Below are 18,933 nucleotides of genomic sequence, written 5' to 3'. Positions count from 1 at the left end.
AAGGACTTGTATCCAGAATATGTTAAGAACTCTTGTAAGTCAATAATTAAAACAAAAACCACACAGTGGGCATAAAATTTGTATAGGCACTTTTCATAGGAATGATATGTGTGAAAGAGAGGCGCCTGGGTGGTTCAGTTGGTTAAGCATCCGACATCGGCTCAGGTCATGATCTCACAGTTCAAGCCCTGCTTCAGGCTCTGTGCTGACAGCATGGATCCTGGAGCCCACTGTGAGTTCTTTGTCTCTCTCTCTTCTGCCTCTCCCTCCCACCCTTTCTCCATTCCTTTCTCTTTCTCTCTCTCTCCTCCCCCCTCCCCAAAATAAGTAAACATTAAAAATTTTTTAATACATATAAAAGACCTACAAGTAAGTAAAAAGGTGTTCGCCATCATTGTTGATGAGAAGAGTACAAATTAATGTTACAAGTGTTGGTAAGGATTTGGAGTATCTGCAGCTCTCACTCATTGCTGGTGGGAATACAAAATGTTATAATCAAATTTGAAAAAAATGTGGCAGTTTCTTTAAAAAGCTGAGCGTGGACTTACTATGTTTGGACACCCAAACAATTCTCCTATCCTGAGTATCTACCAAAAGAAATGAGAACATATATTCACATAAAGACTTTTACATAAATGTTTATAACAGCTTGATTTGTGTAGTCAAAAACTGAAACAAGCCAGAACTCATCAGCTAGTGAATACATCAACAAAATGTGGTAATATCCATGCAGTGGAATACTACTCAGCAGTAAAAAGGAATGGGCTGCTGATAGAATAACATGAATGAATCTCAAAATATTTTGCTAACTGAAAGAGGCCAGGCACGAAAGATTTTCTCTATCTATCTATCTACACACACACACACACACACACACACACACACACACACACACACACATATACACACACACTGTTTGAGCCTATCTATATGAAAAAAATTTTTAAAGCCAAAACTATAACGACAGCAGGCAGGATTAGTGGTTTCTTGGGGCCAGGAGTAATGGCTGGAATTGAAGGCATACAGGCACAAGGAAACTTGGAGGGGATGGAATTGTTCCAAAGTTTTATTGTAGTAGTGGTTACTTGGCTACACTTGCCAGAATTCATCAAAATACACTTAAAGTGGATGAATTTTATGGTATATAAACTACACCTCAATAAAGTTGTTTTTTAAGATGCCTTGTGTAGCTATGTAAATGGGGGATTTGCAGCCTCATTTCTAGAGATTTTAAACATTAACATCTTTTTCAGCCTGTGTATCATTTTGCTTTTTTATCTTTATTTTTCTTTGTTGTACATTTTAGAATTTTGTGCTTAATCTACATAATGAGTTCAGTTTTACAAACAGATGTGTGTTGAATGTCTACTATGTGCCAAGCGCTGGAGGTACACAGCCCCTATCCCCAGGGACTACTCCCACAGTCTTATAGGAAATGCTGATTTATTTTTAAATTAATTAATTAATAGAAAATATAAACATGAGAAGTGTTTACAAGGTATGGAAGGATTAACTTCATCTGAATGGAGCTGAGTAACCTAAGTTGTCATTAAGTTTGGTCGGGAAAGGATTCCCAGGTGACCTGGAATTTGGAGGATGATAGGAACTGATCCAGTGGACAGGGGAAAGTAAACGTTTGAGTCTCCTAAATGGTCTTTTAGTTAGAGAAGGATTGGAGGGTGTATTTTGGTGTTTATAAGACTAACAAATTCTTTTCAAAATCAGGATATGTGTCCTTGGCTCACTGAATTCTTTGGTTCTTTTATTACAGAGTAGAGCTTCAGCTTAGCTGGCACTTAGATCTCTCAAGCTTTTAAAAACTCCACCCTCTTTTAAAAACTGACCTTGTTGGGGTGCCTGGGTGGCTCATTTGGTTGAGCGTTCAACTTCAGCTCAGGTCATGATCTCCTGGCTTGTGAGTTTGAGCCCTGCATCGGCTTCTGTGCTGACAGCTCAGATTCTGTGTCTCCCTCTCGCCCTCTGTCCCTCCTCCATTCACTCACTATCTCTCTCTCTCTCTCTCTCAAAGATAAATCAACATTTAAAAACTTTTTAAATAAAAGAGTAAATAAAAACTGTTTTACACTCATTCAGGGTCCAGGCAAATTATTTTGCACTATGTCTCGTGCATTCCATGTTTTTACTGTTCATCCACACTGACAGCCTGTGTGTTTTTAATCAAAAGCCACTTTCCCTTTGCCCTAAAAACATTTGCTCTCACAGAGTAGATAGGTTCTATAGACTGTATTCATCAGAAATGTGGCAACACTATTTAAAAAATACATAGAAGACACAGATAGTATGGCAGTTTAAGATTTGAATTTCAAAGAGAAATACCGGGGATATTTGAATATAAAAGCTAGAAACCTATTCTCTCTCCTTTGCTCCTCCTACTCCCTTCGTTTTTCTTTAGTTGAATGTTAAGAAAATTTTCTTACTGTCCGAAAGCAGTTGATAAGGATGACACTTAAAATATCTTTAATGAGAAATGAATGTTCTTGATGAAATGTCTTGAGAATTTCCTGTTTCATGTCTAAAAGGAAGAAGAAGAATTTTCAGTTCTTTCCAGCTGCCTGGGACTTCTGCCAACGTTTTACCAAACAGAACATCCATTCATCAGTGCCTCCTGTCTGGATTGGCCAGTTCCAGCATTTGATATTATATCTCAGTGGTGTTTTGAGATAAATTCATTTACTGAAAGACATGCGGAACAAGGAAAGGTATGTAAAAACAATAATGAATAATTAAAAATTTCAGGTTATCTGTTCTTGGCAGCATTTGTTAATAAACTGATGTTGAAAAAATGGCTTTGCTTATATAATGAGTATAAAAGCAGAAATATTTCAGTGAACAAACCTAAGTTATTAATATATTACTTTTAGTTTGTTTTAGGTCATCAAATTTTTATTGAATGCATTAAATTATGATAGTACTAGACTTGGAAGATACAAAGCAATTTTAAGATAGACAAGGAACTTGTAAGCTTACTGGAAAGAGAACTGTCACCTAAAAGTCAAAGGTCTGGACTAGCAGATTTAAAAGGCCTCATTTTAACTTTACAATTTGCCTTTGCTGCCAGCTTGGCTGGTAAAAAATTTTGTTTTGGAGATAAGGTAATTGGAAAGATAGAGTGGGGGCAGTGGGAGGTGGCTGTGAATGCCTTGGTTTGGTGCTCAGACTTTCTTCTATAGGTAGAACTACAGTTTTTGAGAACTGGAATTAGTGTATTAGGGAGGTAATTTGGGAGGTTTTTTTAGTAGGTAAATTGAAGGAGACAGGAAAGTCAGGGATTGTTTAGGTGGTGAAGAAAATCTGGTTTTATAGTAGAAATTAGATAGTAGAAAATCTGGCATAGTAGAAATTAGAATGTAACCAATGCAAGAGACATTTTAGAAAAACTATATAGGGCTTGATGACCAGATGTACTTGACTTTAAGACCTTGGAACTCAAATCATCGGAAGAGTAGTAGCTAGGAGACATAGATCTGATAGAAACGTGGTCTTGCTTAAAGCACCATTGATGCTGCCCCATTGGCCAGAGGAAGATAGGAAGTCTTTGCATGACATTCAAGAATTTTCACCATCTTGCTTGCCTTTCTAACCTCATTCTATATCACTTCCCTGCTACCACCTTGCTCAGACCACAGAAGAATGTTTCTTAAGTGTGCTGTATATTTTTAAACATCTGTGTTATTGCTTATTGCTGTTGCTCTTATCTAAAGCAGTTTTCCTACCCTTCTCATGTTGAATTAATCACCCATTAAGGTTTTGCTAAGATACACATACGTCTTCTATAAAGCTTTTTCTGATAACCCATCTTCCTCTTCAGTTCTAATCCCCTCTCTCTGTTGTGCTGTATGACAGTACTTTTGCCATGGTCACTAACAGTTGCCATATTTATCACTTATGTTTGTTTAATATGTCTGAATGGGGGCTCCAAAAGCAAAAATTGTTCCTTATTTATCCTTGAATTCCTAGCTCTTAGAAAGTACCTGATACAGACTAGTCACCTAATAAATATTTGTGGAACAGTTAACTTGTAGGATGATATCATTGGTAGAAATAGAACTGATGAAAGAAGGGCTATGTTTCAGGGAAAATGAGAATTTTAACATCAAGGGACAGAAAATGAGTATTTTAGAGGGAGGTGTCAGACTAGACTTAATTTTTAAAACACTGGGTGAATAATAAAGGCAAGGTAAGCATAAATAAAAAATATCTCTGCTTTTGTTCATTTTGTTTTTTGTGGAAATCCTCAAGGAGATAATATGCTCTTTTTTTAAAAAGGAAAGAGAATTTCTTGAACCTTGTATATTATGTGTAAAAATTTTGTCCTATGTAGTAATTTATTTGTAGATTATAGCTAGAATCTGAAGTTACATATTGATGTCTCAAAACCTATAAGGAATGACTAGGGGTAAGAGATGGGTATAATTGTAGAACCAGGACAGGAGAAAGTGATAAGTGTACTTAAAATTTTTTGTCTTCATAGGAGTCATGAGTTAAGCAATAGATAAAAATTCACTCATTTGACTGCATAATAGCAAGCTTACATGTTGGATATATGATTATTGGTATGGATATTGATGGATAGTAAGAATTTATCATCTAGGGCCACCTGGGTGGCTCAGTCAGTTAGACATCCAGCTCTTGATCTCAGCTCAGGTTTTGATCTCAGGGTCATGAGTTTGAGCCCTGTGTTGGGCTCCATGCTGGGCATGGAGCCTACTTAAAAAAAAAACAAAACAAAACAAAAAAAAAAACAAGCATCATTTAAAAATAATTAATCTTTTTTGTAAAATTGAGTGCTAATGATTTGTTTTAGAGCCAGAATAGTAGTCATTTATTTATTTCTACTTAAATTGAATTTTTACCAGTTATTTGAATGTACTTATATCTGACCTGCATCCCTGTGCTTGTTCCTATTCCATTCTGTTCTGTCTCTAATCCTTACCCTGACCCAGATCAACCAGATTTTCTTTACCTGGAATTTTAAGTTTGAACAAGATAAACAGTGATTGGAACTGAATAGTCTAACAAAACTACCCTTGAAAGATAGCCTGAATTACTACTTCTAATTTTTTTATACCAGCCAAGATTCTTTGGTTATAGGCAGACAGTTTGATTGCAACAGTTTTGGGACATGGCAGGTGGGGGGGGGTGGTGGTGGAAGATCTCTAACTTCGAAACATACTGCTGCTAATTGTATAGCAATATTTCAGTTCCTCCTGATAGTCAAGGTCGGTCCCTCCAGATAATGCTTTAAGCCATTCCTTTCTTCTCCTAGTAATGTGGGGAACCTAAAATGGCCAGATGACATTTAGTTTCTAATTTGGTAGAAATATTATTATATCCTCTGATGGAGGATAGTACACAGCTTCCTTAGGATGGTCCTAAAATCACACAGGAATTCAGAATAGCAGGGAAACAGAAATAAAAAACTGAATTCTTAGGTGTAATCATGAGAGACGCCAAAACCACTTTGTACTCCCTGGTTTCCAGATTGGTGCATTTCATCTGTGAGAAAATGATCACCCATATATACTGGTTGCTGGTTTAGGCTGTATACCTCATTCTGTAGGAGCGTATACCCCTTTTGATAGTTATTTTCTTCCAGCTGGTGCCATCTAAAAATTGATCACAAAGTAAGTTCATCATTTAAAGATCAGCAGTTTTTTCAGATTTTCGAATATATGTTAGAATCAGTTAATTCCATAGACATCTACCTATTGGCCTTATATCTCTGTTTGAAGAGAATTCTTTAAGACCATGTGGTGTGAGCTACTGAGTAATTTACAACCTAATCTAGATAAGTATCAAGTTCAGTGAGGACAAATGGCTATTCCTTCCACTGATGGAAAAGTGTAATATAATCAACCCATTACAAAATATGCAATCTTTGCAGTGTGGGATTGGACACTGAATACAGGCAAATAGCATATTGTAAGCCCATATGTTGTCCTTATTCTTGCCTCCATGGCTACTTTATCCATGAACTTATTGATAAGTGCCAAGCTGGCTGCTTAAGTACTGCTTTGATTTAGATGGATTATGGCTGTAGGTAATGTGAAGTGATCACCATATGAATTGCCTGCCTTCTATACAGTTTCTTGAGATAATAGATTCGTACTACATTTTATTTATTTTAAGTGTTAATGGAGAGGCATCTAGAAAAAAATTAGTGCTGTTACCAGTATTTTTGTACAACTGCAAATAACGAATAAAGTATAGTATGCAGGGAAATTTAATTTGGCAGGTTTTTTCGTACTTAGAGCAGAAAATTTTTGAAAAGAGTTGTAAGCCCCAGCACTTATGGATACAAAAGGCCTTAACAGCTTGTGGTGTGAGTAGATTTTACATCTTCTAAGAAGGAGATTCTAGATTATACAGTATCGAGGTAGAAATAATAAGTTACAACTATGACCTTACCTTAAAAAAAAAAAAAGCCAATAAATTGTTTATCTGAGAAAGATCAAAACTTGGGTTTTAAAAATGTTTAACTTTTTAAAATGTTGCATTAAGCCTATTTAAAAACAAGTACATCGGGGCGCCTGGGTGGCTCAGTCGGTTAAGCGGCCGACTTCGGCCCAGGTCATGATCTTGCGGTCCGTGAGTTCGAGCCCCTTGTTGGGCTCTGTGCTGACAGCTCAGAGCCTGGAGCCTGTTTCAGATTCTGTGTCTCCCTCTCTCTGACCCTCCCCCGTTCATGCTTTGTCTCTCTCTGTCTCAAAAATAAATAAACGTTAAACAAAAATTTAAAAAAATAAAAACAAGTACATCTAGATATATTTTCCATGCTTTCTCAGCTATGTTGAATATTTTTCTTGTACAGTATTAACAGGTTTCAATGTGCTTAATCTAAAAACTGACATCATATTGTAATTGGAAACTACATATGAAAGTAGAGATTGGTAATTGTTGAAGCACTGTTTTAGTCATTTGTAAAATGAAAATGAGAAGAGTTTTAACAAAGAAGATATACCACAGGCATACAGAGGCTTTTTCTTTAATAATAAAAAAAAAAAGCCTTTAAGTCAGAAAGAAAAATACCATATGATTTCACTCATATGTGGAAATTGAGAAACAAAACAGATGAACATAAGGGAAGAGGAAAAAGAAGAGAGACAGAGAGGGAAGCAAACAATGAGAGACCCTTAACTATAGAGAACAAACTGAGGCTTGATGGAGAGAAGTGGGTGGGGGACGGGCTAAATGGGTGATGGGTATTAAGAAGGGCACTTGTTGTGATGATCACTGTATATTTTATATGTAAGTGATGAATCATTAAATTCTCCTGAAACCAATATTACCCTATATATTAACTAATCAGAATTTAAGTAAAAACTTGAAACAAAAAACAAAACAAGCCTGTAAAAAATAAGTACAGTATTTTGAAAAAAAATTTTTTTTGTTAGTGACTTAAATACAAAGGACTAATGAGTATTTTTGGATATTTTAGGCCTTGCTTATCCAAGAGTCAAGATGGAAATTACCACACCTGCTCCAGTTGCCTGAGAATTATAACACCATTTTTCAGTACTACCACAGAAAGACCTGTAGTGTCTGCACCAAAGTTCCTAAAGATCCTGCTGTTTGCCTTGTTTGTGGTACTTTTGTATGCCTGAAAGGACTTTGCTGCAAGCAACAGAGTTACTGTGAATGTGTATTGGTAAGTAATAGTAAATAATATACAATTTATGAAAACTGAAATCTGTCACATGGAAATGTATATGTGGTGAAGCCAACTCTTCATATTTAACTACTCTTTGAATTAAATGCACAGTACGCAAGGATTTCATTTTTGTTCCTTTGTTTGTTCTTTTTAATCTGGTAGAAAGGTTAAAAAAATTCAAGTGAGTAATACTTTTCTTAAGTACAATTCCAGTTCCTCTCCCTACTCCCATTGCCCTTTAATGGCTCATGCTCTTAAATGATGGACAATGAAACAACAGTCCTGCCTGCTGTTGTGGATGCTAGCCTCAGAGTTAGATTTAAGGTGGCTCTTAATTGCTTTCCCATATAATCCTTACCCAAATTCCTCCTAATGTATTATTAATCAAGTGTTAAGAATGAAATTATAAGTTTAACTTAGATGAAATCTTATTAAAAATTTAAGTAGGGGCACCTGGTGGCTTAGTAGATTATGCATCTGACTTCAGTTCAGGTCATGATGTCACCATTCGTGAGCCCTGCCTCAGGCTCCTGTGCTGACAGTGCAGAACCTGCTTGGGATTCTCTCTCCCTTTCTCTCTGCCCCTCCCCTGTATGCTCGCTCGCTCTCTCTCTCTCTCTCTCTCTCTCTCAAAATGGATCAGTGAACTTTTTAAAAAATTAAGAAATATTTCAGTATTATTTAGAAGAGAAGATTAAGGCATTCTTTATTTTCTTATAAGGTCCATTTGATCATGAAGATCATTAATATATTTTTAATTTTTTAGCATTCTCAGAACTGTGGTGCTGGAACAGGGATTTTCCTTTTAATCAATGCATCAGTGATTATCATCATTCGAGGCCACCGCTTCTGCCTGTGGGGTTCTGTGTATTTGGATGCTCACGGAGAAGAAGATCGGGATCTTAGGTTAGATGCACATGGATATATTTAAATGTTTTATTGAGGTTTGATCAGTAAGAACAATGTACCATTCCTGGCTTTGTAATTGTAATAACAAATATGTTTTCTATCAAGAAATTCTGACAGTCATTACTTTAGAGCTATTTCTAGTTTTTGAGATACTTTCCACGTCCATATGCTCAGGAAATAGGAAATAAACCAGATTACTATATGAGATTTTTACCATAAAGAATCTATTTTTTAATAATGTGTGTGAAATCTTCACTGTATTGTATTACTTTTAATGCCTTTTTTTCCCTTTTTATTCTAGGCGAGGCAAGCCTCTCTACATTTGTAAAGAAAGATACAAAGTTCTTGAGCAGCAGTGGATTTCTCATACTTTTGATCACATCAATAAAAGATGGGGTCCACATTACAATGGGCTGTGATTCACCACCTCAGCATTGCATTATATCATTTTCATTAAGAATTTATCAACAATAAGCTTTACCTTAGTTTTGGGGATTAACGCTTTTGCTGAGAGAGAAAAAGAAAACATATATTATGAAGCCTTTCCAAAATTAGGTGCTTGGTAATGACATTAATGGTATAATAAACTTTTTTTTAAGTATCTGGAGAACATAACAAATAAGTTAAATCATTCTTTAATGGTCCTTTTTTTTTTTTAAGTCCACAATTAATAATAAGCACAACTTGTTGACAAAATCATTTAAAAATGATTCTCCCAGCAATGCATATCAGCTATTCATTGATACTTAGAGTGGGTGTGATTTATTTAAAGTTTTACTGCTTCTTTATATCTGTGTGTTTTAATTTGCATCTGCTAAACACAGTGCATCTTTTCCCTCTGCCATTCTTGTGTTGATTTGAGATTTTTGCTGTATGTAACTAGAAAAAAAAATGTAAAACATGATTTATGTGAAATACTGTATAGTAAAAGTTGGTCTAATAGTAGGACTTTAAAATTTTTTCTTATTGTGAGGAATCTGTTAAAAGTTTAAGGCTTTGCTGAAAACTTAATTCATTCTCAGGAATTTCATAAATATTCTCCCCAGGTATATAATTGAAATAGTTGTAAAATAAGTAGATAGCTGCTGTTAATATAATACAGTACATTTTGGGGGACATATGTGTGGTTGGGGAGGGAGTCATTAAAAATCAAAATTTGCCATTTCAGTTGGATGAATTACTTGAGGTATTAACAAATAGATTTTGGTGTAAAATCGAAAGTTTTAAGAGCATACACATGGCAGATTTTGATTTTGTGCATGCCCCCCTTTTATTACCAACCAAGTTTTTGTTTAAATGATTGAATTGGAAATGCTCAGACTTACCCACAAATGAAGCTTAGTTTTGGAACTTCCCTGTCATCTCGAGAGGTTCATCTATATTGTATTTGTGCGGCGTAATCACTGCTATTTCTGCTTGGTTTCCCAAAAGGAAAAGAAGAGGCTCAGTGGTGATGACCCTCATGAATGAGCCGCATCTGCATTCTTCTTAGAAGCTGCTGCGAAAAGCAATTTATGTTTGTCGGGGTTTTAATCAGTAAGAATGGGAATGATTGAGCTAAAACCCACTCTATAAATAGAGAAGGAAGATTACAGAAAAGCATGTTATATATTGCTAACAAGATTTTTCTTCCAAATTATTTAGTAATTTGATGACTATTTAATATATAGTGCTATCAAGCAGTTCCTGGTACTTCGAACTTCCATGGCTTGTTATATAAAATTACATTTTTACATGTAAAAAACTAAAAAGCATCTAATGATAAAATACAAAAATAAAGTCAGATCTATGTTCTAAAAATTATCAAATGACATGACATTACAGAATGTGAAAATGGACATTAAACGATGGTCTTGCATTAAAATAGAGCAGAACAGTACATGTTCAAATGTGTTCAAAATGTCAAAAAATGACCTATAGCTCTACAATAAAATACATGGAAATAGCTTGCTATTTTTATATACATTTCCAAAATATTAAGATAACTTTCTGAAAGATGAGACTGATTCTGTTTAACTAAATAGTTGTCCTTTCCAACACATTGCTACTTTTTTAAATACTGTATCATAAGTTCAGCCTGTCATATTTTTTGCATCGGTCATTATGAATACCAGACCATTTGTAAGTGTGGTTGAAGAGCAAAATGCTAATTTAAATCTCTAGTAAATACTGTTACAGGATTCATGAACTTGAATAATTCTACAGTTTGAAACTCTGATGCTATATATACATGGTATAATGTATTCTGACTTTGATTACTACATATTTAAAATGGAATGTTTTATGGTTGTGCATATGGATGTGAAGTGAAAATATTAGCCTTAACATTAAAATTTGGGTATTTGATAGTGTTTATTTTGATATTGGTGAATTAGTCACCAGTAAATTTTTAAAAAGCACTTGGTTGAAAATTGTACTTGAATTACATACATGCATGCTGCTAAACTAGAACTTTAATTTTTTCCCCCATAACTTTTATAAGTCCCATTTATAAACCCACTTTTAAAAATAACAGGTCCAAGCTAGAGTGATGTGTGTATATTATTCAAAAAAAAAAATGTACTGGTGTGATATCTTGTATGAATGATCATTTAAATACAGTACATTACTGTAGAGGCTAAATCAATCTTTATAATTAAGCAGAGATTACAAAACTAGGAATAATCAACATTGTAAGATATGTTAATAAAAACCTACTGTCATTTGGTTTGTGAAAGGTCCTTAAAATGTTTAATTCTTACATGTTTTTTCTTTTTTTCAAAGGTATTGACAATAATATATATAAGTGAGCATAGTGGAAAAGATCAAAGCATAACATAACTAATAGTTGCTTTAAGGTAGGGTTAAATATAAAGGGTTTGCTTTGCCTTAATACCTTTTGTTTACATAGGTAGTTCCTGTTTCTTCTGTCCTTGTCTTAAAATGAATACAAAGCTCTTGGTATAAGTGTGTGTGTTTTTGGAAGTAGGAGAGAAGGAAGTGGATATGCAGATCTGAGGAACACTGTGTGGTCCTTGCTGCTTTCTGAAAATTCCAGCTACACTTCAGAAATCTGAAGTGCTTTATGAGAGTGTTTATTTTGAGTGATCCATGGTTGTTCTGGAATTGACGGTGTTCACCCCTCCCCCTCCCACCCTGCAGTTTACCAGGCAGTTATCAACTAGGAATCCATTTGTATTCACACATCTTTTTTTCTGTTTTATGTATTTGGATATTTACTGATTTGATTTCTGTGACTTGGAAAAGATGCTGATTTGAAAACACTTGAAGACTTAGAGGTGACAGCAGCATAAGAGGATATACAACACAAGAGTCTATCCCGTCTCCGGAATTGTAATGGCTGACTCTCAAGTTCCTGTTGTTGGCTTATCTTTAAGGGCATGTTAAACAACAACAAAACACATCACAACAGGGTTTTAAGCTCTAGAATCAAATCACCAAGATGAGATAGATACATTTACTGGGGGTTATGTATGACATGTGATGGTGGGAGAGCAGAAGACTTGTGACTGTCTCGGTCCCATTTACAGCACATCGTTCTTTTCCTTTATGATCTGGCTGGATGAGCTGGAGTGGGCAGAAGGATGGCAACAGGATCACTTCTTAAGTTGTGACCCTTCAAGCTCCCTTGATAATGAGGCATATGAAATACAGAAGAGCTATTATCTACCATTCTGCTGTGCCATAATCAAGTAGCAGTGGAATGAATGTGACTCCAGCTGAGGCAACACAATGAAAAGGCATAATGGGACCTTATGTAGAGTTACCATGTAAAATGTGGCAATGCCAAGCTTGATGCGGCAGAGCCCAAAAGCAAGCCAGAGAAGTAGGGTCAAGAGCACAGATAAAGGCTTCAGGTTAAGAGGAAGGAAAAGACACAAAGGGAAAGGGAAGAAAGTCTGGAGCAAACTAAGAGGATTCATATCTGATTCCCTCTTAAGTTGTGACAGAGGAGCAGGATCATCTGTTGACAGTGAGCAGGCCTAGTGTATCTGGGGGCTTGATTAAGTGGTAAGTGATTCATACATATGCTAGGAGAGAATAGGCTAGAAATAAGGAGAAGCACCACGGAAGTCATATTGAGAGCCCAATAGGGTTAGAGGCCATAACGTTTTAATGGACCCAATTAGAAAGGTTCTATGACTTTATAGAGCTTCTGAGATCAGCAGTCCAGGACCTTAAAGATAGAAGTTAGACTGGGAATTAGGTGGGTGCAGTATCAGATGGTAAGAGAATTAGGAGTGCTGGTTGGAATGAGTGTGGGGCCCATGCTAAGTAAATTGAGGGGTATAGGATTGGAATTCATGATAAGATTTAATGAGCAGATTTAATGCAAGTTTTCAAAGTTTTCATTTGGAATCAGGACAAATTACTGTTGAAACATTTGAATCCATTCAGTAAATATTTATTGAGCTCCTCTTATGTGACAGGCAATGATGAATACTGGAAAGACAATGGAAAAGAAACCAGATAACCTCTTTTCTCATATAGCTTTCTGTGTGATTAATGCTACAAATGCTGTGTGTTGGGGGTGGGGAGGCTGGCAGGGAGGAAAGTGGAGTATAAGGTACTATTGTAGGGACCTCAAAACCAGACTTGGGAGTATGAAGAGGCTTCCAGGGGATACAGATGTCTGTGATGATCCCAAATACTGTGTAGGAGATACCTGGGTGAAAGTGGAGGTGTAGGGAGTAGTGTTTCAGTCAGTTGAAGGGGACGCCATTGGCAAAGATCCAAGGTTGAAAGAGAACTTGTACTTACAGACCTGAAAGGGAATCATTGTGACTCGAACATAGGTACTTTTGAGAGATGAATGAAATCTAAATTACAAACTGTTTTTATAAGCCTTCTAAGAGATTTAGACTTTTTTCAGAGAGCATGGGAAGCCATTTTTGGGCTTCAGACAGTAGAGTGACATAATCAGATTTGTGTCTTAGAAAAATCAATCTGGCTGCACTGTGGAGAGAGATCCAGAGTGGGAAGACCTGTTAGATACCCTTCAAAGAGCGAAGACATGATGGTTGGCTCAGCTAGGTGAGCTGTGGTAGACACAGAAGTGGATAGTATCAGAAGAGACTTGACAGAATTCAGTAAAGTAAGGGAGAGCAAGGGATATTTATTAAGTGGCTACTATGTGCCAGATACTGAGCTCAATGCTGGGGATACCACACTGAACAAGGCAGAAGGGGTGTTTGCTTACTATCTAGTGGAAAACAATACTAAATATGTAATTACAAGTAAATAGATGTTATTAGCACATTAGGCAGAAGGCTGTGAGAACCAGTGGACTCATGTATCTTGGGGAGTTCACAGGAGACCACATGGAGGAAGTGATGTTTAAGCCAAGACCAAAAAAAGAAAAAAAAAAAAGATGTCATTGTAAGACTTTAGAGCAGATTGTGATATTAAAAAAGAGCACTATGGCCTTAGTTTAGAGCAGAGGTCAGCAAACATCTTGTATAAAGGGCCAGATGGTTTCTGTCTCAACTATTCAATTCTGCCATTGCAATGCAAACAGCATCCACTGACATGCATAAGTGAATGGGCATAGCTGTGTTCCAACAAAACTTCACTTATAAAAACAGGGTGCCAGCCACAGTTTGCCAAGATTAGTTCTGGTGAAGTGATAGAGGTAGAAGCCAAAGTATAGCTTCTGGAGGTGAGAAAGTAGAAAAGTGACAATGAAGTAGAGGAGAAGAACGCAATTTTCTGACTCTCCCTAGAATGGCCAGGTCATACTCCTGTCTGCAGGACATCTGACCATGTCTGCATCAAAACCTACTTTCAGTTAGTTTTTGCTTGTATTCAGATGGGATGGTTTACCGTCTGAATCTAGGGCTTGAAGTCAGCAGACCTGGGTTTGAATGACCTCACTGCACCTCATTATATTAGTTAGGAATGTGCCCTGTTTTTAAACAAAAAACCTGAGTAAAACAATGGCTTGAAGAAGTAAGGGGTTTACTAGTTTCAAGGAAAAGGAAGTCAAAGTAGGCAGACCAGTAAGGGGAAGCTGCACAAAGAAATAATTATGGATCTAGACCCCTACCTTTTTCCTTTTCTACATTGTTAGATTACAGCTTTCATCCTCATGGCTACAAAACAGCTGTCAGTCTCCAGGCTGCTGTAAAAACAAAACCAAGATGGCTGCTAACTTTGTTTCCTAGACAGGAAAAAAGGTCAAAGGCTTCTTCCTAAGGCTTTGTCCAGTGTTCAGCAAGAGAAGCCCTTTCCCAGCACACTTTTACATAACATCTCATTAGTAACTATCAGATGGCTACTATTAAATGCAAAGAAATCTGGGAAAGTAAGTGTTTTAGCTTTTGAGCCTCTATGCTAGAGGAATACAGGGAGGAAAAAAGGGGTTGTGAATGACTTTTAGATCGCGAATTCAATGGCTCCCACACTTGGGTTTCTCATTTGGACAACAGAAACAATAGCTAATATGATTAAAAAACATAGACACTTCTGGCTTCTCTTAAGTTCAGATTAAATTATTCAGACTACATTAGTTATCAATTGCTGTGTAACAAATTACCATAAAATTAATGCAGTGAAACAATATTCATTACTTCATAGATTCTGTGGTTTAGGAATCCAAGTGTAGCTTAGCTGGGTATTTCTGCCTCAGAGTCCCTTATAAGATTAAGGCAGCAGCCAGGGCAGCTTGGCTGGGGCTGGAGGATCTGCTTCCAGACTCGCTGCTGTGGCTGTTGACTAGAGACTTAAGTTTCTTGACATGTGGAACTCTCCCCATGGCTGATAACAGCACAGCAGCCGACTTTCTCTAGAACAAGTGATCCAAAAGAAGGAGAAGGAGAGACTGAGAACATAAAAAAGCCCAAGATGAAAGCCTCAGTGTCTTAACAACCTAATCTTGGAAGTGGCAAATGATCACTTCTGCCACATATACCAACTCTGGTACAATGTGGGAGGGATTTATGTAAGGGTGTTTAAGTATCAGGAGGTGGAGATTATTAGGGGCCCATCTTACTGAAGAAAACTTTAAAACCCAAATGAGTGGACAGAAGTTGAAGAAGCAACATTATGTGTGCAGTCTCAAAGTAGGCCTCCCAAGATGTTTATTAACCACAGAGGGTAAGATAGTAACTTTATAGTAGAGAATGGTAGACTCCACTTTAATGCAGTAATTAAAGTTACTATCACCAGGAATAAAGCTTATTGACTTGATGAACCCCTTAATATGATTTACTGAGAAATATATATTATTTCTGTAATAAACTTGCAAAAAGTACATAACTTTAATCATGTGAAAGCATCAGACAAACCGAACTAAAGGACATTCTAAAAAATAACTTAGCAGTCCTCTTCAAAGTGTCAAGGTAAAAGACAAGGAAAGACTGAAGAATTGTTACAGACTATAAGGGCCAAAGGAGGAATAACTAACTGTAATATGTGGGATCTTGGACAAGATCTTGACACTAAAAACACATTAATGAGAAAACTGGTGAAATTCAAATTGGACTTGGAGTTTAGTTAATAGTAAGTTAATACTAATTTCTGATTTTCATAATTTTTCTATAGTTATATGAGTTGTTAACATTAGAGGAAACAGGAATATGTAGGAAATCTGCACTATTCATGTAACTTCTGGAAGTCTAAAATTTGTTCAAAATGTGAAGTTTTTAAAAAGACATAGACTAAGAGAACTTTCCTCAAATAAAAGAAGACTCAAGTTCATATTGAAAGAGCCCACAGAGTACCAGAAAAATTGACCCTTAATCAAATCCAAGACACACCCTAGAATAACACTAGTAGACTATACAGATAGAAGTTCTCAGGCCCTACAGACACAAAAAGAAAATACCTGAGAAGGACAAGGTAAGTATGCTGTGTCAGACTTCACATGCAACATGTAAAGCAAGGCAACATGCAAAGCAGAACTTTCAAAAACCCCAAGAAAGAAAGTCACCCAATCATTTTCTTTAAGGTCAGGCTGTCCTTTCAAGTACCAACACTGTAGAGAAACCATTATAAGCACTCAAATGTGAGTGTTTCTGAGCAAATCTAAAAGATTGGCTTCATCCAACCGCAAGTTGGGAAAACTTCGGCAGAAGAACCGATGGAGTGAAGGTAGCAATTCCAGCTCTAGAAAGTCTTGGTTATAGATTGCTAATGCTTTCCAGTGACTAGCAGAAAGAAAGAACTTCCTCTCTGGAAGATACCATCCAAATTCTAAAGTTATTTCTAGAAATATTTCAAATAAAGTAAAGGAACGTGATGAGATGATACACATAAACCAGAATCAATAGAAAAAGAATAGTAACAGGCCACTGGGATTCTAGATATTAAAATTGTGATTTTTTTTTAACTACAAAAAGAGCCAATTAGAAATTCTGGTACTGAAAAAAAAGGGAGCTGTGTAATCATTTGAGACACAGCTAAGGAAAGACTTGGTAGACTGGATTATAGGTCAGAAGAGTCTAAAAGATGGAAAATAGGTAAGAGAGGTAAAAGTCCTAGAGGACATCATGAAAATGTCAAACATACTTGAAGTTCCAGAAAGATAGGAGAGACAGAATGTGTCAGAGACAATATTGAAAGAGATGACAGGAGTTTCTGCAAGTGATGAAAGGCATTGAGCCATAAATTCAAGAAGTCAGTAGAACCCAAGTAGAATTAATAGAAAGGAACCCATACCTAGACACATCATAGTGAAACTGCCAAAAAATAAAAATAAAAAACGGAAGAGAGAAATATTAACAGCCTCTCACTAGAAAAAGAATGAACTACTCTCCAGATTTCTGATTTCTGAATAGTACATTGGAAACAAGTAGACAGTAGAAAAATATCTTCAAAGTGTTGAAAGAAAATGACTCAAAGATTCTCTATACAACAGAAATATTCTTCAAGAATGAAGGCAAAATAAAGACATTAAAATAAAAATTGAAAGAATTTAATAGCAACAGATCCTTAAGGAAAGAAGGGAAATCCCCCCCCCCAAAAAAAAAAGGTTTTCAAACAAAGAGAAAATAACCCTGGTGGAAGATTAAATTTCAGTAAGAAATAACAAAATTTGTGGTAAATATGTGAGTATAACTAAATGAACATGTTGCACAAAATATGATAATGCATTATATGGGATTTCAATATGTATGTATGTGAGTGTTTGACAATGATAGAATATAAGCTGCAGGGATAAGTGAAATGTTTCAAATTTCTTACATGGTCTCAGAAAAGGGTAAAGGTGATATTAGAAGAAAACAGTTATAAGTCTTTGTGACCTTGGATTAGGCAATAGTTTCTTAGATATAGACACCTAAAGCACAAAATTAAAAAAAAAAAAAAGCCCCTCCAAAAAAAAAAGATAAATTGGGCTCTATCCATAATAAAAACTTCTTTATCAAAGAACACTATCAAGAAAGTGGAAACCCACAGAATGGGAGAAAAATATTTGTTAATCATATATAGATAATGCTTAATATGCAGAATATATAAAGAACTACAATGACCAAAAGACAACCCAACTAAAAAATGGACAAAGGATTTGAATAAACTTTTTCCAAAGAAGATACACAAATGGCATATAAGCACATAAGAAGATGCTCAACGTCATTAGCCATTAGGGAAATACACATCAAAGCCACAGTATGATACTATTTCATGCCCACTAGGATGGCTGTAGTCAAAAGGATGGACAATAACAAGTGCTGACACTGTGGAGAGATTGGAACCCTCATGCTTTGCTGATGGTAATGTAAAATAATGTTGCTGTATTTGACAGTTCCTCAAAAAATTGAACGTAGAGTTACCACACGACCCAGCAATTACACTCCTAGGTATATACCTAAGAGAACAAAAAGTACATGGTCCTACAAAAACTTGCACACAAATGTTTACAGCAACATTCTCCACAATAAACCAGTGAATGGATAAACAAAAGGAAATATATCCATACAATAGAATGCTTTTCAACCCCAAAAGGAGTGGAGCATTAATCCATGTTATAACATGGATGAAGCTTGAAAACATGCTAAGTGAAAGAAGCCAGACACAAAGGCTACAGAAAAAAGCTAGGATATCCAGGATATGCAAATCCATAGGGACAGACAGTAGATTAAAGATTGCCAAGGTCCTGGGGGAGGAGGAAATAGGGAATGACTGCTAATACAAAAAGGGTTTCTTTTGGGGGAGCTAACAATATTCTGGGATTAGATCATGGTGATGGTTGTACAGCTTTGTGAATATAATAAAAACCACTGAACAATACACTTTAAGAAAATGAATTTTATGGTATGTGAATTACATCTCGATAAAATCAAGTGACAATCATGTACTCTTAAAGTATTAATACAATTTCTCTAGCCCTCATTTTGATAAATCCTGCCATGTAA

At 36.0% G+C, this 18,933-nt stretch overlaps 1 protein-coding gene across 2 annotated transcripts in view; it reads left to right on the top strand.

Annotated features, from left to right (window-relative positions):
* Positions 1 to 11,297, top strand: part of UBR3 (ubiquitin protein ligase E3 component n-recognin 3) — a 234,392-nt gene extending 223,095 nt beyond the window's left edge. For both annotated transcript variants that reach the window (XM_047870436.1, XM_047870435.1), the window contains exons 36-39: positions 2,541 to 2,720; positions 7,460 to 7,669; positions 8,439 to 8,578; positions 8,883 to 11,297. In XM_047870436.1, the coding sequence (XP_047726392.1) occupies positions 2,541 to 2,720; positions 7,460 to 7,669; positions 8,439 to 8,578; positions 8,883 to 9,000 (648 nt within the window). In that variant the 3' untranslated portion in view covers positions 9,001 to 11,297. The remainder of the gene's footprint in view (positions 1 to 2,540; positions 2,721 to 7,459; positions 7,670 to 8,438; positions 8,579 to 8,882) is intronic.
* Positions 11,298 to 18,933: the final 7,636 nt, after the last annotated feature.

The sequence above is a fragment of the Prionailurus viverrinus genome, chromosome C1 (genome assembly GCF_022837055.1).
Source record: "Prionailurus viverrinus isolate Anna chromosome C1, UM_Priviv_1.0, whole genome shotgun sequence".
Taxonomy (NCBI): Eukaryota; Metazoa; Chordata; class Mammalia; order Carnivora; family Felidae; genus Prionailurus; species Prionailurus viverrinus.
Note: the sequence above shows the minus strand (reverse complement) of the source record. Positions and strands in the feature narration are given on the sequence as shown.